A 24,746-nucleotide genomic window follows, 5' to 3' on the forward strand; every position below is an offset into this window, starting at 1 on the left:
AAAAATTAAAAAAATAAAAACCAACCCAAATTTCACTGGCCTTGGGGAGGGGAGACTGGATCTTCCCTTTGGAGTCATCCACTTATTAGTTTGGGACACCCTGTGGGGGGCCCTTAAACGTTTGTCACCTTCCTAGGGGGTGAGCACCCTGAGGTGAGGGGCTCATCTCGTTGCCTATCTCCCAGCACCTGCCCTCTGAGGAGTGAAGATGAATCGGTGAAAAGAGCCTGGAAGGGCATTCCCCAGGCAGAGGTCCACTCAGGAAGCAGGGTGACTCTGGGGAGAGGCTCTGAGCTGCTGGTGGGACTGCAGGAGCTGGAGAGGGTGTGTGAGAGGGAGTCTGGAGGCAGAAGAAGGTGCTGGAGTGTAGCGGGGCCTCAGCTTGTCCAGCAGCAACGTGGGGCCACTCAGGAAGCAGGGTGACTCCAGGGAGAGGCTCTGAGCTGCTGACAGGGCTGAAGGGGCTGAAGGGGATGTCCTGGTGGGGGAGGCTTGGAGGCACAGGAAGGTGCTGGGAATGTGGTGGGTCCTCAGCATGCCCAGCAGCAATGTGGACGGCACATGAGCCCTGAGGCTGAAAGCAGGCCTCGGCCTCCCGAGGGAAGCTGCTGCAGCAGCCCAGATAGAAAGTACCAGGGCTGACCCTGGCAGTGGTGGGCTGGGGACAAGTGGTCATTTCCAGAGATGACAGCAAAGGCAGCACTGGGACCAGCTGGAGATGGGGTGAGGGGCCTCCCTGAGTCCCCAGTTCCAGGCTAGGGTGGCTTGGGAGCTGCAGAGCTGAGGTGCTGTGAACTGGAGGGCTTGATGTTGCCGGGCTGCTGGTGTTGAGTGGAGCCAGAAGGTGGGTAGGTGGCCCCAAAGCCCACCAGAGTCAGAGACGGAGAGGTCATCAGGGGGAGTGCAGCCTTCCCAGAGGTGGCTGTGCACACTCAAGCCGAGTGGCTGCAGCTAGGCCTTGGTGACAAGGTTGGTGCCCAGGATGGAGACAGGGTGCCTGAGAGTCTGGGGTTGAGGAAGGAGGATTCTAGGAGGGTCCAGTCCACAGTGCCTAGGAAAGAGCCCCTGTGCTGCAGCAGGGCCATCCAGGGAGCGAGGTCACAACCCCCCAGGGAGGGCTGTCCTAGATGAGCTCGGCTGTGAGGGAAGCAGGGGACATAGTCCTCCTTGGAAAGGATGTAGATGGGGAGAGTGCTTTAAGAATCATGTTTATTAGGAGTTATTTTCTCATGCTGAAAGAAATACATACTATCCACCACAGAAACTTGGCCAACACATATAAACACAACAAATAAAATACAATTACAAATAACAGCCTAATGATAACTGCCATAAGGGTTTGATATATATCCTTACCATCTTTTTTTTTTTTTTTTTGAGACAAGAGTCTTACCGTGTCTCGGCTCACTGCAACCTCTACCTCCTGGGTTCAAGTGATTCTCCCACCTCAACCTCCTGAGTATCTGGGATTACAGGTGCCTGCCACCATGCCTGGCTACTTTTTGTAGTTTTAGTAGAGATGGCGTTTCACCCAGGCTGGTCTTGAACTCCTAACTTCAAGTGATCTGCCCGCCTCAGCCCCCCAAAGTGCTGGGATTATAGGTGTGAGGCACCGCCCAGGCCTCTCAGTCTTTTTATATAGACACACAGATACATATATACGCCCACACACTTTTTTTTTTTTTTTTTTTTTTTAAACAAAATCGGCCTCATACTCTGCACTAAGTTTTGCTGTTTGCTAAATGAAGAATCTTGGTCCGGGCATGGCAGCTCATACCTGTAATCCCAGCACATTGGGAGGCCAAGGCAGGAGGATCACTTGAGCCCAGGAATTGGAGACCAGCATGGGAAACATGACAAGACCCTGTCTCTACAAAAAAACCTAGCTGGGTGTGGTAGTGCACGCCTGTGGTTCCAGCTATTTGGGAGACTGAGGTGGGAAGATTGCTTGACCTCAGGAAGTTGAGGCTGCAGTGAGCTATGACTGCACCACTATACCCTAGCCTGGATGACAGAGTGAGGCCCTCGCAAAACAAAACAAAACAAAAAAGAATGTTGCTCCCTGACACGTAATATACTACACACTGGTTATTCCTGAGGGTGGATTCCAAAGCACACACGTGCCACAGATTAAAGGGAAGGCTTTGTGTGATAAGAACAAATAAGAATGCATTCACAGGGTGACAAGAAACCCCAGAGGTGGTTCAGGAAGGGAGAGACCTAAGCAAAGGGTGCCTCCTGGAGGGGCAGAGAGGGCACGGCTGGGTGGCATCTGAGGCACAGGTGCGGAGGGAGGTCTTGGCCACTTCTAAAAGAGTATTACACTTCCTGATTTCCTGATCTTGGTACACACTTAGAAAAAAATTATAAAACAAATGCTCACTTTAAGAAGGCAGGGGGGCCAGGCATGGTGGCTCCTGCTTATAATCCCAGCACTTGGGGAGGCTAAGACAGGAAGACTGCTTAAGTTGATGAGTTCAAGACCAGCATGGGTAATATAGCAAGACTCTTTTCTACTAAAAACAATTTTAGTAATTAAAAAAAATGATTAATTTTTTTTTTTTTTTTTTTTTTTTTAGAGTCTCACTCTCTTGCCTAGGCTGGAGTGCAGTGGCACAATCTTGGCTCACTGAAACTGCAGCTTCCTCAGTTTAAGAGATTCTCCTGCCTCAGCCTCCCAAGTATCTGGGATTACAGGCACCCACCACCGCACCTGGCTAATTTTTGTGTTTTTGGTAAGGATGGGGTTTCACCACGTTGACCAGGCTGGTCTCAAACTCGTGACCTCAGATGATCCACCCACCTCGGCCCCTCAAAGTGCTGAGATTACAGGCATGAGCCACCGCACCTGACCTAAATAATTGTTAAAACTAGAGAGAAAATAAGTCCCCTGGTATCCTATCAGCCATTTAACATATGTTTTTCCTGATAGCAGTCACAATCCATGCATACATCTGTCTAAATGGGAATATATTGGTTATTAGAAAATATTCTTAAAGTTTAGTTTTATCTGCTAACGACTGAAGATGTGGTGGGAAACTTGGGAAAAGAAACTTGTAACTTTCTTTTCCAACATTACAAGGGTAGGTCTATTACAAGGAGGCCACGTGGGTGTAAGGCGTGGCCTACCCCACCCCATTCCAGCTCCACAGGGGACAGTGTCTTGCTGTGACATCCGGTGGGGTCAAGAGTGGAAGACCCCACCACTCACCAGCCTTGAGCTCACTTACAGAGCAAACACTGAACAGAGAACAGAGGCCTTGGAAACTCACTCAGCCCTCAAGCTGTAAGGAGGCAGGTTCAAACCCTGGAACTCCTGCCCCGAAGGGGGCCTCTATGCACTAAGCAACCCTGACATTATTTTCACAAGTAACCTCTTTTCTAGAGTTCCCGATCTCATCAAGAGAACAGGCTCACATAGTTTGTTCCTAGAACCAGTTTCCTTTAAAGGGTCTGTCTCCTCAGTCAAGTGCTTTGTTCAACTTGCTGGTTCTTCCACTCCAGGGCACTTACACAAAGCGAGTGAGGGTTGTTACTTTCTTTTCCAACATTTAACAGTTGGAGCATGCCATTACTTTTCTTGTATGTACTGTACTCAGATGCATAAATAGAAAAAAAAACCACACAGGTTTCACCTTCAGTCATATTATACTGGGCTTGCTAATAAATTATCACACCTGGGGGAAAGTGAGTTCTGGTCTCAAGGGGTTGTCTCCATCAAGGATGACAGAGTAGGGAGGACAGAGAGGTGTCAGGGTCATGAGAGAATGGGAAGAATCAAAGAGGAAAAAAAATAACACAGACCAGAAGCGCATGGTGAGTAAGTCAAGTTCAAGTTGTGGGCCCCAGTGGAGAGAAGGCAGAAGCTCCTGCTGTGTTTGGCTCCTGCCTGGGGGGCTGAGGTGACTGCCCTGCGCACTAGATTTTTTGGGTTTTTTAATTTTTTTTTATTTTTTGAGTCAGAGTTTCAGTCTTGCTGACCAGGCTGGACTGCAATGGCACAATCTCAACTCACTGCAACCTCTGCCTCCCAGATTCAAGCAATTCTCCTGCCTCAGCCTCACAAATAGCTACGATTACAGGCATGCACCACCACACCCAGCTAATTTTTGTATTTTTAGTAGAGAAGGGGTTTCACCATGTTGGCCAGGCTGGTCTCAAACTCCTGACCTCAGGTGATCTGTCCACCTCAGCCTCCCAAAGTGCTGGGATTACAGGCGTGAGCCACCGAGCCTGGCCTTTTTTTTTTTTTTTTTTTTTTTTTGAAGGCTTTTTCTATTTAACATCTCATCTATTCACATAATACAAAATTCGACAGATAACAAAACTTCCTTTTTTAAAAAATTCTTTAAACAGTATTTTAGTTAGGTGAAAAAGGTGTTCTAAAATGTAAATAGGTTATCATTTTGTTACCCCCGCAAGGAGATGTTTTTAGGTGTCAAGGCAATTATCTCTGCAAGCCACCTGACAGGCAGTGTCCTTCTTGGGAACCAACTGCACCCCCTCCTACTGCACAGGGAGGTGGGATCCTATTGTTCTCTTCCTTCCACCCCGCAGGATCACACAAACGCCAGCCCAGCACCCACCACAAGGCCCCGACCCATCCAAACACCAGTCATTCTAAGAACCTGGCACTGGAACAGTCCAACCATTAATTGGGCTGTGAAGCAGTCAGTAAGGGACTGTCTGCGCTGGACTTCCTGGTGTCATTTCCCAACCAGCTAAGCTAATGCATGCTTATGTGTTAGACTTAAGTGCTGGACTGCCACATAGACTCAGGGTTGGTTCCCAGCTTTTCATAAAACCACCTCAGCTCAGAGCTGGGACCTCCACATCACAGGCAGGGTGATCACACAGCAGTGCAGAGGTAGTGAACACAGATGAGAATCTTTAGCACCTCTGAAAGAATCTCCTAGACTCGCCTCCTCAAATGACTCACAAACTCTTCTCCAGTGAAAAACTGGGAAAGGCGGAGAGCCCCTCAGTGCTCGCAGGTACTTTACTGCCCAAGAAGAAGTTCAGGCTGGACCTGAGGATGGACCGTGGGGCGACCTCTGCTTTGGCTTCCGCAGGACAGACCACGGGGGAGCAGGGAGTCCAGCAGTCCCAGTCCTGCTTGGGTTTGCATGGGGAGGCCTGCTGGTGGCTCGCTGGCATTTGAGCCCTGAAACACATAAAGAAGGTTGGCTCAGCAGCAGTTCCCGCTGCTGCGGAGTTCAGTCTCGGCTTCCGTGGACCACACTGCCGGCCACTCGAGGGCGCTGCCACACACACACTCTGGGAATCCAGTCATAGCCAGAGACACTGCTCCCTCCAGCCCTCAGTGCTGGGCTGATGTCACCATCTAGGTCTTCCAAGCCTGTGGCCCTCCCAGCTACCTAGACACCTCCCACTGGACATCCACAGGTGTCACCCACCCATGAATCCCTGAAGGGGCCCATCAGTTTCCTCCACACAAACCTGCTTGCCCACCAGGGTGTCCTTCCACTGCCGGGCACCACTGACCACCTGTCACCGGGGCTGCCCCACTCCTCGGGCTTGGAACCAACACTTCCCTCCTGTCCAAGAGCCTAGGGAAGCCTCTCAGTCTATAGATTGTCCCTGTCTGGGTCCTGGCAGCCCCCCTTACTGCCTGCTGCCAGCCGGGCTCAGGACCCATCTTCTACTTGGCCACTACTGCCCTCTTCTCTATGCAAATTGGATCTTTGCCGTCCCCTACTTTTAAATCCTTCTGTGTCTACCAATAATAGCAATAATAGCAAAAGAGACCATACCTCCTGATGCCCACCATGTGCCAAGTACCATGCTACTGGCTCTCAGAAGCTCAGGGAAACCCAGAGAGGCCAGGGATCATCTCTGCCGACCAAGTGAGGAAGCCAAACCCCACGATTTTCAGGATAATGCCCAACACTGGTAACAGGAGCCAGGCCCTGAGCTCTGGCTCAGTTTTCAGAATTCAGGAAGTAGCAGCATCCCCTGGGGTCTGTCAACTCAGACTGCTGGGCTCCGCCCCGGAGATTGTGACTAAGTACATCAGAGGGTGAAGGACAGGGAAGCTCCATTCCCAGGCACCCAGCCAGTACCCACACGCTGCAAGGAGCTCTGCCACCCCTGCCCCTCGAGGGCCCCCCTCCTTCCTTCAGGCACCCCAGTGCTGTCTGACACTCCCTGGCCCTCACCGTGGCCACTCTGTCTGGGGCACCTTTCCCTGTGTATCCAAGGCCTTTCTGCTTCTCCACCATCAGCACTGCCCTCAGACCCACCGGATGGGAAGGCTTCCCAGGCCCCAGGGCAAGTCAGCCTGGGTGACAGCTGTCACCAGGTGCACCGGGACCTCTGACTGGCTCAGCTGCCTCCCATGAGACAGGGTCCCTGCACCCTAGGGCAAGCTACTTGCTTGGCGTTCAGCCAGCTGTTTCTAGAATGCTGTGTGAAGGCTCATCAGATGAGAGAGGTGCCCATCTGGCCCACACACCTACAGCCAAAGCATTTACCTGGACGTGGGAAGCAGACACAACAGCGCTCGAGTGAAGATCTGCGAGGTCACCCACTGCAGCCACTGGATGTCGTCGGGAATATCCGGAAGCCATGTCACCAGTCTGCAGGGACCAGACCAAGTCCACAAACACCCAGGCAGACACACAGCTTACACTGCCACTGTTTGTTTACCTAAGCTGCCAACATCACCTCTAACCCCAGTCTGATGAGTTCCCAGAAGGTCATCATGCTAGGACAAAGATGAGCCCACCTGAAATCTCTAAAGCAAAATGAGGCCACTTCTGGTTCCAGAAAACTCATCTTGACCTCCCAAAATGCTGGGATTACAGGCGTGAGCCATCGCACCAACTTTCAGGTAATTCTAAAGGGAAACAGGTCAGAGGGGCAGCAAGGATTCTGCTTCTAGGCCTGGCCCTTCTGCTAGGCATCTCTGTGACCTCAGAGTGGTGACCCCAAGCTCTCCAGGCCTCAGCTCCCTCAGGCAATCATGAGAGACTGGACCAGCTGCTATGTAAGCCCACTGACAGCTCTAGGAGACCCCAGAGGGAGTTTCTGGGCTTGCACTGAGTTACACGTGCATTCGTGGCCTGAAGACAGGTAGGCAACGTTGAGGGACACTGCATCAAGCCTGTGAGCTGTGATCTGCCAGGCCTCAGGCTATGGGCCTTCATCTGTCGTCTTGTTTCATCCTCCTGTCAACCCTGCGAGGAAGGCTCAGAGCCAGCTCAAAAGCTCACCTGTGGACAATCGAAATGGCAGACTCCACGGGCAGGGTACAAGGCAGCATCACGTAAGACATGACCCTAACGGGTAGCCAGTTGCAAATGTTGCTCATGTATCCAGCTCTGTCTTTCAGTGCTTCACTCAGTGCTGAAAAAGACAATTTGGAGCTATTGTCTCCCAGCAGTGTGAAAAACCAAATCACTTTACTGGTGGTGCTTGGCATTTCCATGAAATACACCCGTCCTGGCAGCCAAAGGGTCAGAGGCACTCACAAAGGAGACACGAGGTGGGGTTTGTCAGGCTGCTCCTTTCTTTTCTTTTTGGACTAAGTCTTTTTCTGTCACCAAGGCTGGAGTGCAGGGGTGAGATCTCAGCTCACTGCAATCTCCCCCTCCCAGGTTCAAGCAATTTCTCCTGCCTCAGCCTCCTGAGTAGCTGGGATTATAGGCACCTGCCACCACACCCAGCTACTTTTTGTATTTTTAGTAGAGACGGGGTTTCACCATGTTGGCCAAGCTGGTCTCAGACTCCTGACCTCATGATCTCAGCCTCCCAAAGTGCTGGGATTACAGGTGTGAGCCACAGAGCCCAGCTTCTTTTTTTTTTTTTTGACAGTGTTTCGCTTTTGTTGCCCAACTCTGGAGTACAATGGCATAATCTCAGCTCACTGCAACCTCCACCTCCCAGGTTCAAAGATTCTCCTGCCTCAGCCTCCTGAGTAGCTGGGATTACAGGCGCCTGCCACTACACCCAGCTAATTTTTTGAATTCTTAGTAGAGACGGGGTTTTGCCATGTTGGCCAGGCTAGTCTCGAACTCCTGAGCTCATGTGATCCACCCACCTTGTTCTCCCAAAGCACTGGAATTACAGGCGGGAGCCACCATGCCTGACCCAGGCTCCTCCCTTCACAGCAAGGGCAGTGTGAAGCTCAAGCAGGGCACACCACCCAGAACAGCCCTGAGAGTGCTTACAGGACACAGGGTCCCCACTCCCAGTTCCCTTAAATTGACAAATACACTTGGAAGTCACCATTCCAGAAAGCCTGCTTTTATTTCCCTTGGAAAGACATGTCCATTTCCAATATCATAGCTGCAATTAAATAGAAAATGGTGTGTAAGTCATGAGGCAAACCATCATCTTGTATTAAGAAATCTGAATATACCCCAGAGCAAATAATGTGCACAGGAACGGCTACATCGGGCCGGTGCGGTGGCTCATACCTATAATCCCAGCACTTTGGAAGGCCAAAGTTGGTCCATCACTTGAGGTCAGGAGTTCGAGACCACCCTGGGCAACGTGGTGAAACAACATCTCTACTAAAAACACAAAAATTAGCTGAGTGTGGTGGCGCATGCCTATAATTCCATCTACTCAGGAGGCTGAGGCATGAGGATCATTTGAACCTGGGAGGTGGAGGCTGCAGTGAACCAAGATCACACCACTGCACACTCCAGCCTGGACAACAGAGCAAGACTCTTACCTCAAAAAAAAAAAAAAATCGACATCAAATGTCACAGCATCTATGTTCTCCTAGGAACTTCTCAGCCACCACTGACTTTACAAGCTGGTCCTTGACCCTCTGCTGGATTCCAGAGCCTTCTTCCTGGAGCCCCAGTCTTTTACTCCCTCTCTTTAATGACCTCGTGATGCCTCAGGTCATATTAATCTGGTAACATGGTTTGGATCTGTGTCCCCACCCACATCTCATGTCAAACTGTAATCCCCAGTGTTGGAGGCGGGGCCTGGTGGGAGGTGATTGGATCACCAGGTCAGGTTTCCCCAGTGGTGCTGTTCTCTTGACAGTGAGTGAGTTATCCTGAGATCCGGTTGTTTAAAAGTGTATGGCACTGGCTGGGCGTGATAGCTCATGCCTGTCATCCCAGCACTTTGGGAGGCCGAGGAGGGCAGATCACGAGGTCAGGAAATCAAGACCATCCTGGCCAACATGGTGAAACTCCATCTCTACTAAAAACACAAAAAAATTAGCTGGGTGTGGTGGCGCACGCCTGTAGTCCCAGCTACTTAGGAGGCTGAGGCAAGAGAATCGCTTGAATCCAGGAGGCGGAGGTTGCAGTGAGCCAAGTTCACATCACTGCACTCCAGCCTGGGAAACAGAGTGAGACGCCATCTCAAAAAAAAAAAAAAAATCAGTGTATTCTCTCTCTGTCTCTCTCTCTCTCTCTCTCTGCTGCTGCAGCCACCTTCACCTTCTGCCATGACTGTAAGTGTCCTGAGGCCTCTCCAGAAGCTAAGCAGATGCCAGCACCATGCTTCCTGTCCAGCCTGTCCAACTGTGAGCCAACTAAACCTCTTCCTTTATAAATTACACAGTCTCTGGTTTGTTGTTGTTACTGTTGTTGAGAGGGAGTATTGCTCTTGTTGCCCAGTCTGGAGTGCAATGGTGCGATCTCGGCTCACTGCAACCTCTGCCTCCCAGGCTGAAGTCATCCTCCCACCTCAGCGTCCCGAGTAGCTGGGATTACAAGCACCCACCACCACGCCCAGCTAACTTTTGTATTTTTGGTAGACTCGGGGGGTTCACCTTGTTGGTTAGGCTGGTCTCACACTACTGACCTCAAGTGATCCGCCTGCCTCAGCCTCCCAAAGCGTTGGCATTACAGGTGTGAGCCCCCGTGCCTAGCCAGGTATTTCTTTATAGCAAAGCAAGAACAAACGAATGCACCTGGGCAGTTGCTGTCTCCCATCTCCTACGGTGTTGGGACCTCAAGAACAAGGAATTACATCTGACTCATTTTTTAATTTCTCCAAATGCCCACAGCTGGTTTGCGGGTTCTTCTGTCTGTCTGAGTTAGACCATGTCCAGGTTATTCTAACAAAATGCCACCAATTGAGTGGCTTATAAAATAACTAACATTGATTTTTCAGAGTTCTAGAGGCTGAGAGGCCCCAGATCAAGGGCAGCAGACGTGCTGGTGTCTGGTGAGGTCCTGCTTCTTCATAGACACCACCTTCCTCATCCTCACATGGTAGAAGGGACAAGGGACCTCTCCTGGGTCCCTTTAATAAGGGCACTAACCCCATTCATGTAGGCCCGGTCCCCATGACCTCATCTCCTCCCAAAGGCTCCACCTCCTAAGACCATCATGTTGTGGGGTTAGGATTTCAACAGATAAATTTCAGGGGGAACACAATAATTCAGACCATAGCACCATCTGTCCACTCAATATTTGATGACCTTATAAAATACAGAACCATTTGCCAGGTACAGTGGCTCACACCTGTAATCCCAGCACTTTGGGAGGCTGAGGCGGGTGGATCATGAGGTCAGGAGATCGAGACCATCCTGGCTAACAAGGTGAAACTCCATCTCTACTAAAAATACAAAAAAAATTAGCCAGGCTTGGTGGCACACAGGTGTGATGCCTCATACCTGTAATGTCACCTGTAGTCACAGCTACTCAGGGGGCTGAAGCAGGAGAATCTCGTGACCCCGGGAGGCAGAGGTTGCAGTGAGCCAAGGTCGCACCATTGCACGCCAGCCTGGGCAACAGAGTGAGACTTTGTCTCAAAAAGAAAAAAAAAAATCAAAAAATTAGCAAGGTGCGGTGGTGCATGCCCACTGCGTAGTCCCAGCTACTCGGGAGGCTGAGGCAGCAGAATTGCTTGAACCCGGGAGGCGGAGGTTACAGTGAGCTGAGATCATGCCACTGCACTCTAGCCTGGGTGACAGAGCAAGACTATCTCTCAAAAAAAAAAAAAAAAAAAAAAAAAAAAAAAAAAAAAAAAAAAAACCCAAAAAACAAAAAACATTACTATTCAATGGAGGTTCCATGGAGGTGGGTTTAGGGGAAGGGGGAAACTAGGAGAGGCCTCAAGAAAGGCATATGGAGGGTAGCGGCCAGGAAGGAGCTCTGAGTAATGGGCCAAGTCCCAGAGGCAGGACCCCCATCCCTGGGGTCCATGAAATCCAGCATGGCGGGAGCTCAGGCGCCATGTCAGGGAGACAGGGTTGGAAAGGAGGCCCTGGCTGCTGCAGACAGGAGCCTGTACGGGGAACCCCAGTGGGCTCAGCTGGGGTTTGTTTTCCTCCCGGTCATGACCCCAGGGGAAGGAAGACATGGCAAGGTGCCAGGATGGGGGGAGGCCTGCGCTGGGGGTGTAGGCAGCAGACAGGGCTGTGCAATGGAAGGGGATGTTCCCGACTGCCTGTCATGGTTACCTCACCCCATTGCTCCCATGTGGCAGCACCACCTTCCTTCACAACACGCAAGAAGGAAAACAAGGTGCTGCCCGTGCCCACCTCGAGGAGTGGGTACCTGAAGCGAGCTTGGGCGAGAGGGTGTCCAGGATGCTCTCATCCCAGGGCAGGATGCTGAGACGCAGGTGGTCCAGCAGCTCGTCCCCCTCCAGCCTCACAGCCATGGCAGCCAGCTCTGGGGAAGGCTCCAGGCTCGTGTTTTCCCAGGCAGGCACGGTGACCTCAGAACCCATCCCTCCTGAGGATGACTTCAGACCAGGCTGGGGCCTGCTGCAGATGCCTATGAAGGGCACAGAAAACAAGCCCGTTAGGCGATAATGTGGGGAGTGGGGACCATTACCCACCCATCCACCAAATGGCAGGGAGGCAGGCTGCTGGCCTGTTACCAGCCAAATGCAAGGGGGACAGGGGAAGGGAAGAGAACGAGGGCAGGTGTTTGCCACCCGGAGAAAGGAGTCTGAGGGTTTAAAGCAAGACACACATGAGCTTGGCTCCAGCTAGCTGTGTGGGCTCCATCTCCACATCTGGATACATGAGGTGCAAAGGTGGGAGTTAGTGTTCATTTACAACAACTGAACCACTGGCTACACCTGCCTCCCAGGCCCTGAGCCAAGCACTTCGCCATCAGGCCTTACAGCAACTGTTACCATCATCTCCATTTTGCAGCTGAGAAATCAGAAGCACAGAGAGGTTAAGACACTTATCTAAAGCCACACAGCCAGTACATAACAGAGCCAGGATTTGAAGCTGGGTCTGAGGTCAAAAAGGGTACTCTTCCATCACACAGCCTTGGAAGAAGCACCCAGCAAGGGAGGACTGGGCACCTGCATGTGCCAGGCCCTGCCCTGGGTGCTGGGACTCAGCTACCAGCACCAGTGAGTAGCCCCCGCTCTTACAGCATTTGCAGGCTGGGTGGGAGGAGGGGGGCTTCAGATGCCCACAGCTGCACGTGGTCCGACTCTGGCTTCCAACCTCAGGCTGAAAAGACCAGGGTCTGCTCCTCAATGCCTGTGCCTCACTCCCCGAGACAACCTCACATTCGTGCTCTCCCCGGCTCTCTCCAGCTTCTATCAGACGCCCTCCTCACCCTTTGAGATGTCCCTTTCCCTTAGGAATGTTTCCAGGTATCTGTTCTCAGGGAGATGGTGCCTCCAGCATCTCTGGGACATCAGCTTTTCCTGCCAAACTGGTGCCCTCCTAATGTCCTCAACCCTCAACCCATGGGCACAGCCCCTCATCTTCCCTTGCCCACCTGCTGAAGCCAGAAGCCGGGACTGCGCTCTTCCATCTTCCTCTTCACAAATGTCCCATTGGTCATTTCCAAGTCCTGCTCCCCTGGGGCTCCTTCCTCCTCATGACCCTCACTGCCCCACTGGCCTCCTAGACGCTGGTCCCTCCCTTCCTGCCCCACAGCCAGGGGGCTCCCAAAGCTCTCCCCTGATCCCCTCACTCCAGACCACAGCAGCCCTCAATGGCTCCCGACTGCTACGGGACGCACCCCCCAAATCCAAAAGGCCCAGCCTGCCCTCCTCTCCCATTTTTCACCATTCTTCACCTCCTCTTCTCTAGCCGCCTGTTAGTGTCCCCGCTCCCACCGCTCCAGCTGCGTAGGCCTTCGTTCTATCCTGTGTCCAGCAGGCCTCACACCCATGGCCCCCATGCCTAAGGCTCTCCCACTTATCCCCAAAGTCTCAGTGTGGATTCACATCCTCCGAGAGGCCCTTCTTCCCCTGGGGCCTTGGAGATCCATCCAGAATGATCCTCCAGCGTCCTGTATCTTCTCCTTGGCACCTGTGCTTTGCCATTGATACAGCATCACCTTCTGCGTACTCATCTGCTCACTTCTCTCACAAGCTGGCAAGGGCCACACCTCCGTGTTCACTGCAGGATCCCTCGCACACAGCAGTGAACATTTTCTGAGCAGATAAATACATGTATGTCCTTATAAATGCAGTCTCCTTGGTCTTGGCCAAGAACAAATTCAGAAGACCAATACGTCAGCCAACTTTTAGTATTAAAGAAAAATAGCTCCCAACACATCTTTTTGGTTTCACTCTAATATTTCTAGAGCAGAACCCCTCCAGCCCCGATAAGTCAGGATGACTTGAAGGCAGAAATTTGCTCTGGGAATGAGAGTAAACTGGTCTAGTGGGCATGGACCCACACCTGACTGAGGATGAGAAATCTCATTGCTGCATTTGGGGCCCAGGCGCAGAGATGGTTTAAATTCAGCCCTTGTTAAAGGATCACAAGAGGTCGAGCTGGAAAGAAAAGCCACCTTCAGAGAAGGGGACCCTGGGGAGGGAGAGCGCCCTGGAATCAAAACATCCCAGTTCAGATCTCGGCTCTGCCCCTCAGGGAGGGGTGTGTGCTGGTGTGTGCTGCTTGGCTTTCCTCTCCAAGCTTCCATTTCCCCATCTGTAAAATGGGACAGAGGTTTCCTATCTCTGGGGCTCATGAGCAGGTTGAGCAATACAGGGAAGGCACTGGGCATGAAGTGTTAAAACTAAGGCAAATCTCAAGTCTTTACCAAGACTTGACTGACAAGTCAATGCTTGTCAAAAGGGCATATCTGATCTTCCCAGCCCATACATACCCTTCTCTTCCAAGAACCTGAACGCGTCCAAATACCCTCGAAGGCATATCTCTCCCAGCACCTGTGAGCAAAGCAAGCAAAGGGACTACAGCGGGAAGACACGAAGCACCATTTATTTAAGCATCACTGGAAGACCGCAGAGGGCACTAAGGAATCTCTGAGCCTGCTGGGTGGGGGTACTGAGCCATCCCGGGGCTGAGCAAACGGCTCTGTGCTCCCGGGAGACAGTTCCCTACAGGTCTTGGCTCCAATGTCACCCCTTCACGGAGGCTTTGCTGGCACCCCGCCAAGGCAGGAGCTTCTTTTTTTTTTCTGTTTTAAGACAGAGTCTCGCTCTATCACCCAGGCTGGAGTGCAGTGGCGTGATCTCGGCTCACTGCAACCTCTGCCCAGCCCCGGTTAAAGTGATTCTCCTACCTCAGCCTCCCAAGTAGCTGGGATTACAGGCACCCGCCACCACACACGGCTAATTTTTGTATTTTTAGTAGAGACGGGGTTTCATCATGTTGGCCAGGCTGGTCTTGAGCTCCTGACCTCAAGTGGCCCACCCGCCTTGCCTCCCAAAGTGCTGGGATTACAGGTATGAACCACTGCACCTGGCAGGAGTTTGTTTCTTTGGGCTCCCTTGGTCCCAGGATAAGCCTCCACTCTAACAAATTCTGCAGCTTGTCCCAATTGTTATTACGACAATAAGAGCTGTCTCCTCTACTCATCTGCTTATAAAGCACACAGGAAAACCCATTGTGTTAGATAGCCCTCCCTCTCCCTTGGGCTGTGGGCCTGCCTTGCATGCATTGCTCCTTTCTTTTTCCCCAGGAGCACCAAAGGTTGGTGTACACGGTCTGCGATGTTCTTACTATGGTAGAGTAGTAAGGCATACCGAAACAACTACAATCAAAAAAAGGTTAAACTACCAAATGCAGTTGTTCTTGACCATGTTTGCAAGTAAGAATCATTACGGCCGGGTGCGGCGGCTCACGCCTCTAATCCCAACACTTTGGGAGGCCAAGGCGGGCTGATCATGAGGTCAGGAGTTCGAGACCAGCCTGACCAACATGGTGAAACCCCATCTCTACTAAGAATACAAAAATTAGCTGGGCATAGTGGTGCATGCCTGTAATCCCAGCTACTTGGGAGGCTGAGGCAGGAGAATCGCTCGAACCTGGGAGGAGGATGTTGCAGTGAGCCAAGATCATGCCACTGCACTCCAGCCTGGGTGGCAGAGTGGGTCTCCTTCTCAAAAATAAATAAATAATAAGGCCGGGCGCGGTGGCTCAAGCCTGTAATCCCAGCACTTTGGAAGGCTGAGGCGGGTGGATCACGAGGTCAAGAGATCGAGACCATCCTGGTCAACATGGTGAAACCCCGTCTCTACTAAAAATACAAAAAATTAGCTGGGCTTGGTGATGCGTGCCTGTAATCCCAGCTACTCAGGAGGCTGAGGCAGGAGAATTGCTTGAACCCAGGAGGCGGAGGTTGCGATGAGCCGAGATCGCGCCATTGCACTCCAGCCTGGGTAACAAGAGCGAAACTCCATCTCAAAAAATAAATAAATAAATAAATAAAAGAATCATCTTAGTGGCTGGGTACAGTGGCTTATGCCTATGATCCCAACACTTTGGGAGACTGAAGTGGGAGGATAGCTTGAGGCCAGGAGGGTGAGACCAACCTGGGCAACACTCTACAAAAAAAATTTAAAATTAGCCAGGTGCGTGCCTGTGGGTCCCAGCTACTCAAGAGGCTGAGGTGGGAGGATGGCTTGAACCTAGGAGTTTGAGGCTTCAGTGAGCTATGACTGCACCACTGCACTCCAGCCTGAGTGACAGAGCAAGACCCTGTCTCAAAAAAAAAAAAAAAATCGTCTTTATAAGTAAACAAAAAAATCCTGAGGCCCATGCTGCACCCCTGACTGTAGACACAGCCTGGGAAGTGGGTCTGAGTTTGAGGTCTGGGGTATTTGTTCCCAGGTGATCCCCATAATCAGGGTGGTGCCTCACCTGAGCTTCTGGGACAAGTGCCTTTTATTTCTGTTAACCATCAATGATAAGGTCTATTTCTGTTTGTGCAGAGAGCAACCGGTATCTCCTGGCAATCAGGGAGGCAAAGAAGAGCTGCACCCCAGAACCACCCACTCCCCCACCCACTCACCTTGAGATCCGGGGGGACAAATGCCATCAATAGAAGGTGGAGGTTCCCCGAGCAGAGGCGCAGGTTGAGCTTGGTGATGTCCACGTGGAGAAAGTTCGTGGACTTGACTTTAGGGCAGATGTCGTACTCCCCATAGAAGGGGGACACGGTGATGGTTGTTTTGGCATCAATGAAGGGCATGCTGTCACTCATTCCTCCATCCATGTATCGCTTTTAAAGAAGGAAAAAAGGACTGGCGCTAGCTGAGGCTCTGGGTTAGTGCTTAACGAGCTTTCATATGCGGATAGAGGCTTCTCAGAGCTGCCGGCAGGGAGGACGACAGCTTTGGAATCGCTCCTGTGACAAATCCTTACTGAGCACTCCTGTGCTAGACCAGGCTCTACTCTGGCTCTCAGGGCTGCTGCGTACTGTTGTACAGTGTGTGCACTGCACAAATATGCCTGGCAAAGAGGCAGATGGCGATTGGAGTCCATGTTGTGCTGGCCAAGTCCTAGGGCTGGATGGGCACCCATAGGAGTGCCCTTGTAATGTGCCTAAGAGGGTCATATGAACTAGGGGTGCTCAATGCACTGGGGACAGAATGTGATAGAAACCCAAAGGAGATAAATGGTCATGGTTCCAATCCACCCCTTGCTGCTTGCAAGGAAGATACACAAATCTGGGCAAGATCTTTAACCTGTGAGCCTGTCTTTCTCCACGCCTTGATAATCAGAACCACCTGGAGGGACTTTTGAGCCTTTTCTTTTTTTGAGACAGAATTTCACTCTTGTTGCCCAGGCTGGAGTGCAATGGCACGATCTCGGCTCACTGCAACCTCTGCCTCCCGGGTTCAAGCAATTCTCCTGCCTCAACCTCTCAAGTAGCTGGAATTACAAGCACGCGCCACCACACCTGGCTAATTTTGTATTTTTAGTAGAGACGGGGTTTCTCCATGTTGGTCAGGCTGGTCTTGAGCTCTCGACTTCAGGTGATCCGCCTGTCTCAGCCTCCCAAAGTGCTGGGATTACAGGTGTGAGCCACTGTGCCCAGCAACTTTTGACACTTAAATGAAACAAATGAACCTGGGACCTCAGAAAATGTCCTCAAACCCACAATAAAGCAGCATTTTGGATAAATTATTCTAAGGATGAGTTTTCCTTTCCTCTATATCCTTAAACAACCTTATTGCCCATAGCTCGGCTGGGGCAGGCAGCTTTTGCTACAATTTGGACTGAGCTTGCACCTGTGAAACTTGTGTCTATGATTTCCAGCCACAGCCGTCACAGCCAGCCACCAGATGCCCACAGAGGAAGGCCTCCAAAAGATTACAGCTGGGACACTCTCCCCAGTCCACCCTTCCACACAGAGGAATTTCAGGGCAGAATTTGGCCTAAAACAGGTCCAGGAAAGAATCAGGCATGATTAGCCACACCTTCGCCATCAAGATTCTTGCCAGAAGTCCAGAAATGATCAGGAGTATACACAGCAACATTTCCAAAACTGTAGCCACAAAATTTCTAGGGCAGAGGTAGGAAGGTATCACAAACCTCACAGCAGCTGGGCATGGTGGCTCACACCTGTCATCCCAGCCCTTTGGGAGGCTGAGGCATGTGGTTCACCTGAGGCCAGGAGTTTGAGACCAGCCTGGGCAACATGGTGAAACCCTGTCTCTACTAAAAATACAAAAATTTAGCTAGGCGTGGGGGCATGCGCTTGTAATCTTAGCTGCTCAGAGGGGCTGAGGCACAAGAATCACTTGAACCCAGGAAGCGAGGGTTGCAGTGAGCTGAGATCGCACCACTGCACTCCAGTCTAGGTGACAGAGTGAGACTCTGTCTCAAAAAACAAACAAAAACCATGGCATAAAGGGACACAGAATGAAACGCCAGGAATCTGGAATGAAGACCAAGGAGGAAGGAAGCTGGTAGATCATCTTCATTCAAGGGGTAGTCTGCAGCCCAGATGCTCTCCTGCCATGTAGAACTTTTCCACGCATTTTGAGCTTTTTTATAGGAATGTTTTGAATTTAGGAGCTCCAGTGGTGCAATCGTTTGGCGCGTGGTACGTACACAGTAATGTTTTGAATTTGCATGCGTTGAATTTCAAGAACAGTGTGCTCGAACCTTAAGCAGGATTCCCATGAGCGTACCCAGTGGGTGATGATGCGGCATCCCTGGTCTTCATGCACCAGATGCCAGTGGCACTCCCCCAGTGGTGACAACCCAAACTGTGTTCTGACGTGGCCAGACATCCCCAGCAGGGGTTCGGGGAGGATGTAAGAGTAGCCAGTGGCCCGGCACAGACCCAGTGCCTAGTCCTGAGCCCGCAGAACAAACACTCCCACTTCAGCTTCTCCACCCCCTGGCATGGCTCAGAAATGAGCCAATCACATATTTACTGAACTCAGCCAAATCTGAATACTGCCAGCAGCCTCTGACCAAAGCCATGGGCTGAAAAGGACAGAGTAGGACCCAGAAGGGCTTGAAGCTCTCGATCAAGAGGAAAAGCCAGAACTGTGCACTGGGGAGCCAGGGGCATCATGACGGTGCTGCTGGGTGCACTCCTGCTGAGTTCTGGGGACGATGAAAACCCACGTAAAGCCACCAGCATGACAAGGGGCTGGGGTCCTGCTGATGCCTGACCAAGTGTGGCAACGTCAGAAATCCAAAATGTACTTTGGTCACTCAGTGGCTGGGCACTCCAGTGGCCCTATGGACCGCTGTCCTGGACCCCAAACTACAGAGGATGAGAAGAGCCGCCCTGCAGGGAACCAGGCAAGACATGCCCCGTTCTGACGGAGGGCAGAGAGTGACCTGGGCACAGGCTCCCTGGCTGTGCTCCTTGGGCAAGTGTGGCTCTCAAGTTCCCCACAGTTGCACGAGATGAATGATCACGTCTCCCCTCCGTTGTGAGGACGCCGTAAGATAACGCGCAGGAGTACATGACCTGTAACGGGAGGCTCGTGATGCGAGTCCCTCCACCACGTGGCTCTGCCAGTGCTACACGCAGGACTGCATCAAAGGTTCCGCTGCTGCTCTTGTGAGTTCAAAAATGACCCTAAATGGCCAGTATTTTACAGGCCAAACTTCCTCCTGTACATCACAAAGTGGCAAAACAAAACGAAGCACAAATCTAGGTTAGGCCAGGCTTACGGATTGTTTTGTTGTTGTTGTTTGGTTGAGGAAATCTATGACTGCTGGCCAGGCACAGTGGCTCACGCCTGTAATCCCAGCACTTTGGGGGGCTGAGGTGGGAGGATCACCTAAGGTGAGGAGTTCGAGATCAGCCTGGCCAACATGGTGAAACCCCGTCTGTACTAAAAATACAAAAGTTAGCTGGGCGTGGTGGTGGGCGCCTGTAATCCAGCTACTCGGGAGGCTGAGAATGGAGAATCACTTGAACCTCAGAGGCGGAGGTTGCAATGAGCTGAGATCATGTCACTGCACTCTAGCCTGGGCAACAGAGTGAGACTCTGTTTTGAAAAAGAAAGAAAAAGAAAATATATGACTGTTACAGTTCCCCCTAAGAGGAAAGCTCTAAAGGTCTACCTCCCGGGCAACAAGAGGCTTCAGCATCACATTCTCTCTCTCTCTCTCACTCTATTTCTTTCTTTCAAGATGGAGTCTCGCTCTGTCACGCAGGCTTGCACGCACTCGCTCGCTCTCTTTTTCTCTCCTTCTGTCTCTTTTTCTCTCTTTCTCTTGAGATGGAGTCTCACTCTGTCACCCAGGCTGGAGTGCAGTGGGGCGATCTCAGCTCACTGCAACCCTCACCTCCCAGGTTCAAACGATTCTCCTGCCTCAGCCTCCCTAGTAGCTGGGATTACAGGCTCACACCACCATGCCCAGCTAATTTTTGTATTTTTAGTAGAGACCAAGTTTCATCATGTTGGCCAGGCTGGTCTCAAGCTCCTGGCCTCAAGCCATCTGCCTGCTTCGGCCTCCCAAAGTGCTGGGTCTACAGGCATGAGCCACCATGCCCGGCCAATGTCATATAGTTTAACCCGGTCACTGAGAAGCTATGTTTGACACTCATGGAGCAGATTAAGTGAACCAGCTAGTTCGCCTTAAAGACAGCGAGATAATTAATTGCACATGAAGTAAGTTTTGCTGTCAGGGTATCCTGGAAGTTGGGCCAGCTGTGGCTACTCTGTCTGAAAGGCAGCGAGGCACCGGGCTCCGCCACGGGACAGAACCCAAGGTGCCTGACACTAGCGCCTTGCAGGCAGGAGCTGTGTGAGCATGTTTTAGAGGGGAAGCCCCCAGGATTCGGCACTAGCAGAGAAAGCCGACTTACCACGCCTCTGAAGGAAGGAGGGATGAGGCCACTGTAGAAAGGGATGAAGCAGGAACACAATAAGGCCTGTGAAAGCAAAAGAGAGAGAAGTCACAGGCGAGAGCACGCTTTTCATTTCTGTGATCCTTCATAAGCCTTCTCCAAGTGAGCAGGGCAACAAACCTGAAAACACCCTTTGCACAGAGTAGGTTAATCCATGGGTGGAATGAACCATGAACCAACATACGCCCTTGGACTCAGGCCCATGGGTTTCATCTATCGCAAAAGCTGCTTAACAACACTGTCAGCAGACTTCCACTTCCTCTTCTTGCTCCACGAGGACTACACTGGGTCACCACAGACAGGACCAAGGGTTGTTGACTCATGGACTGGAAGGAGCTAGACTGGTGCTGTTCAAATGCAGGTATTCATTAGAAGCACCTGGCCAGACACAGTGGCTCACGCCTGTAATCCCAGCACATTGGAAAGCTGAGGCGGGCAGATCATGAGGTCAAGAGATCGAGACCATCCTGGCCAACGGGGTGAAACCCCATCTCTATTAAAAATACAAAAATTAGCAGAGTGTGGTGGTACCTGCCTAGAGTCCCAGCTACTCGGGATGCTGAAGCAGGAGAATCGCTTGAATCCAGGAGGCGGAGGTTGCAGTGAGCTGAGATCATGCCACTATACTCCAGCCTGATGACAGAGCAAGACTCTGTCTTAAAAAAAAAAAAAAAAAAGAAGAAGAAGAAGAATCACCCGAGAGCTTCTGGAACTTGAGATTCGGCGTCCCTCCCCGGAATTCTCATGCAGCAGGTTCGAGGTGGGGCCTGAGGGTCTGCAATTCTAAGAAGCTCCCAGGAGCTGCTGCTCTGCTGGTCCCAGGACCACACTTTGCAAAGCACCGTGCTACAGAGCAGTCAGCAGGCACCACACTGATTCACCAGAACAGACCCATGTGGGAACAGACAAGTGCTGGCTGTTTACAGAAAGCTTCTAGAAACAAGGTTAAACAGGGCCGGTTATACACGCCAGGCTGCTGTCTTGCACAAATCTGTGTTAAGTAAAATCAACTCCTTCATCTAAGGAGTTCTTATGAAAGCATCAGCCGTATCAAATGGTGTTTTGTTACTGCAAATTACCTTCTCTCTGCTAGACCCTGTATTATTTGCCTGTATCCTTCTCTCTGCTAGACACCTTTTCTTACTTGACAACACCCAGATAAGCAAACTGCTTACATCCACGACTTCGTCTTTGGACCAAAAGTGTGACACCAGAACGTTTTCTCCATCAGACACTCTGGTGAGCGAGATGCATATTTTGCCCGAGATTAGCTGGTGGGCGTTGGCTGGGAGGTATTTGTAGAGAATCTGTCGGAGTAACTTGTTTAGGTTGAAGGATGGATGGAAGATGCCGATGTTCCGACTCCTGGCCTTCCGGACAAGGTCCGAGAGGATCCCCAGTAACTGATCTGGGGACAGGGGACAAACATATTAAAGAATGTACCACACTGGGATGGCAATATATTTGGCAAGGCCAGAAACCAGGCAGCAAGGATGCCGCCAACCTTCTTCTAGACCACAACTATCTACTACAGTAGCCACGTGTGGCTCTTAAGCCCTTGAAAGCCTCCTCCAACCTGAGTTGTGTAAAATGCAAACTGGATTTCAGTGGCTTATGGAATGTCTCATTCGTAATTTTTTATATTCATTAGATGTGAAATGATATTTTGGATTTAGCAGGCTCAATGAAATTAATTCTACCTATGTCTTTTACTTATTCAATGTGCCTTCTAGGAAATGCACAGTGACATCATGGCTTGCCGTATATTCCTACCAGACAGCACTACTGTAGGCCTGAGCCACAGGAATGAGCCTCTCACTTCCAGAAGCCCAGGTGAGCAGGCCCCACCTCCACGCCTCACAAAGTCAGAAGCCAGGAACATATCAGCATGAGAGCTTTGGTGCAGAAGATATGACCTCACCCACTGACCTGGCCTCTCGGGCTGATCTGTACTCTCCTGCCATGCAGGACAGCCCCTCCCAGCCCGACCCCTTGCCAGCCATAAATCCTGGGATGCACAGGGACAGGCATGCCCCAGCCTGTCCTGACCCAAGTCTGATCTTCACTCACAGCTCTCCTTCCCTGACTGGCCCCTCCAAGCATGGCCAGAAGGGGTGGAATTGCATGTGGCTGCAGGTTCAGCCTGCCCCTCCTGCCAAGTTAGCCTCAGCTCTGAGCATGGAGGAGCTGTGTCCAGGATGCAGCCCCAAGAGCACAGCCCACTGTGAGACATGGAGTTAAAGCAGAAACCTGGAATGCTGGAACATAGGGAGTGGCTCCTCCCAAAGCCTCCAGATCCACTTTCCAGGGACTTGATGGTTCTTGGGCTTCTTCGTGTCCTGCTGGGGAAAGCCCCAGGCTGCACCTGTCCTCTGCCCAGTAAGGAATGCTTTCTATGCCAGAGTGACTGTACTTTAGGCTCCTGGGATCACTGCATTTGAATTCTGTCCCAGTATAAACATTTGTCCACATGGGTGTCCACAGGTCACCTTGGGATACAAGAGCTGACTTGCATTGTTGATAAAGCCCAAAGTGTGCAGATGATCATGTGGCCAGTCTAATCCTCCTAGAGACTACACTTCCTGCCCTTTGCTCCTCTTCCCCTGGCTGGAGAAGGCAGACAGCCAGAACCGTCTAATCCCTAATCCCCAATCCCCACCTCCCAGTCAGCCCAGGGACTGCTCACTGCTCCTACCCAATGGCAGGGCTTGGTCCACCAGCGGGGACTTCCTCACCACTAAACGGTCACTCCCTTCTGGCTCTGGCAGGCAGGGCAAAGAGTCCATTGTTAAGGAAGCCCAGGTAAAACGGGGCTGATAGGGGCATGATCTCCTGCCTGGGGATCTGTGGGTGTCAACAGCTCCACACTGCTTCTTGCCCTAGCCCCCTGCCCACTGGTTCAAAACCCTCTTCTCGCCTCCAGCACTAGACAGCAAATTCCCGGGAAGGATATCACACACCCCAGTAGTTCCCGCTAGTGAGAAACAAACACTCCGTCTGCCCCTCCCACAGGTACTCATGTGGACAAATGTTTCATTAGGACAAGATTCAAATACACAGGATCTCACTTCCAGGGCTACTGAGCTGGGGGGGGGGCGGGGCCCAGGTCAGGGGAGACTAGAGGAGAGGATGGGATTGGGGGATTGGGGGGTGTCCAGGGATGCACTCCAGCCCCCAGGAAGGGTCCCAAACACTGGAGGAGGAGGAAAAGGAGGAGGAAGACGCCAGTTAGCCTGCCCTGGAGGATGCCCAGGGTTGCCCTTCTGGGAGGCTGCCCAGCCCCCAGAAGGCTCTGCTGTGCCCCAAAGAGGGCAGGCGCCGGGTGTTGCGTTCCTCAACCCCCAGAGGGAAGGTGCCCACGCTGGGGCACCGGCCAAAGCCCCACTCTTGGTCTCTGGCAAATCACCTGAACCTCCAGAGAGGACACTCCAGACCCGGGGACGGCAGGGGCAAACATTACCCTCAGCCCCGGGTTCCGGTCCCAGGTCCTCGTTGCTCCGAGACGCCCCGGATCTCAGTCCGGAAGCGAGGGGCTCCCTTCATGCACCGCCGCCAGATGGGGGCAGGGGTGGGGACGCGCGAGAGTCTCAGGCTTCGGAAGCCTGCGCGCCGGCCGGGACCGCTCAGGGGTTCCAAAGCCCCCTTCCCGGGCCCAGGGAACAGCGCCCCCAGAGGAAGCATCTGTCCCGGAGGGGACACCGCCGTGTCCGCGCCTGATCCCCGCTCCTCCCGGGGGACCCCCCTGCTCACCGCTCCCCGGCCTAGGGGGAGCCACCTCCGCGCGCCGAGCCCTGGCGGCGGCCCCGGGACGCACCCAGCGGGATCTTGCAGAGGATGGAGACGCAGTTCAGCGCCCCGGCCGAGGCGCCGAAGAACATGCGCGCATCGCGGAGGAGGTGCGGGGCGTGCTCGCTCAGGCAGCTGGTCGCCCCGGCGTGGTAGAAGCCCAGGAAGCCGCAGCCCGCGAAGGAAAAGCTCCAGCCGCGCTCGGCGTCATACATGGCGGCGGCGGGGCTGGCGGCGCGGGTCTGGGTCTGGGTCGGGATCGGAGATGGGCTCGGGCTGAGATCCGCAGCCGCTAGGCCCAGCGCCGGTGAGCGCTCTGGACCCGGCCTAGGCGTCTCCACCAGGCGGTTCCCGGAGCGACGTCAGCCCCGCCCCCCTCGGACCATGCAAATGAGCCGGCGGGAGGCCCAATGGGCAGGCAGGACACCTTCTCGGGCGGGGCTTGGAGGGGGCTGGGGG

At 52.3% G+C, this 24,746-nt stretch overlaps 1 protein-coding gene across 1 annotated transcript; it reads right to left on the reverse strand.

The window, feature by feature from the left end:
* Positions 1-4,265: 4,265 nt before the first annotated feature.
* PNPLA3 (patatin like phospholipase domain containing 3) lies at positions 4,266-24,673 on the reverse strand. The gene is made up of 9 exons (XM_017529514.1): positions 24,316-24,673; positions 21,677-21,909; positions 20,460-20,525; positions 16,185-16,394; positions 14,037-14,097; positions 11,499-11,720; positions 7,236-7,368; positions 6,495-6,599; positions 4,266-5,164 (listed from the first exon to the last, which is right to left on the reverse strand). Exons 1-9 carry the CDS (start codon positions 24,500-24,502, stop codon positions 4,936-4,938), a joined length of 1,446 nt encoding a protein of 481 aa, XP_017385003.1. The 5' UTR covers positions 24,503-24,673; the 3' UTR covers positions 4,266-4,935.
* Positions 24,674-24,746: the final 73 nt, after the last annotated feature.

Source organism: Cebus imitator, unplaced genomic scaffold (genome assembly GCF_001604975.1).
Source record: "Cebus imitator isolate Cc_AM_T3 unplaced genomic scaffold, Cebus_imitator-1.0 Scaffold59, whole genome shotgun sequence".
NCBI classification, from domain to species: domain Eukaryota; kingdom Metazoa; phylum Chordata; class Mammalia; order Primates; family Cebidae; genus Cebus; species Cebus imitator.

What these genes read in the sequence shown, in the direction of transcription:
- PNPLA3 (XM_017529514.1), bottom strand. Translation starts at nt 24,502, where the DNA reads ATGTATGACGCCGAGCGCGGCTGGAGCTTTTCCTTCGCGGGCTGCGGC. An exon ending in CTCGCCCAAGCTCGCTTCAG is followed by an intron (nt 7,369 to 11,498) that starts GTACCCACTCCT and finishes TGTCTTTTTCAG; the next exon opens with CACTGAGTGAAGCACTGAAA. An exon ending in TGTCTGCTTCCCACGTCCAG is followed by an intron (nt 5,165 to 6,494) that starts GTAAATGCTTTG and finishes TATGTGTTTCAG; the next exon opens with GGCTCAAATGCCAGCGAGCC.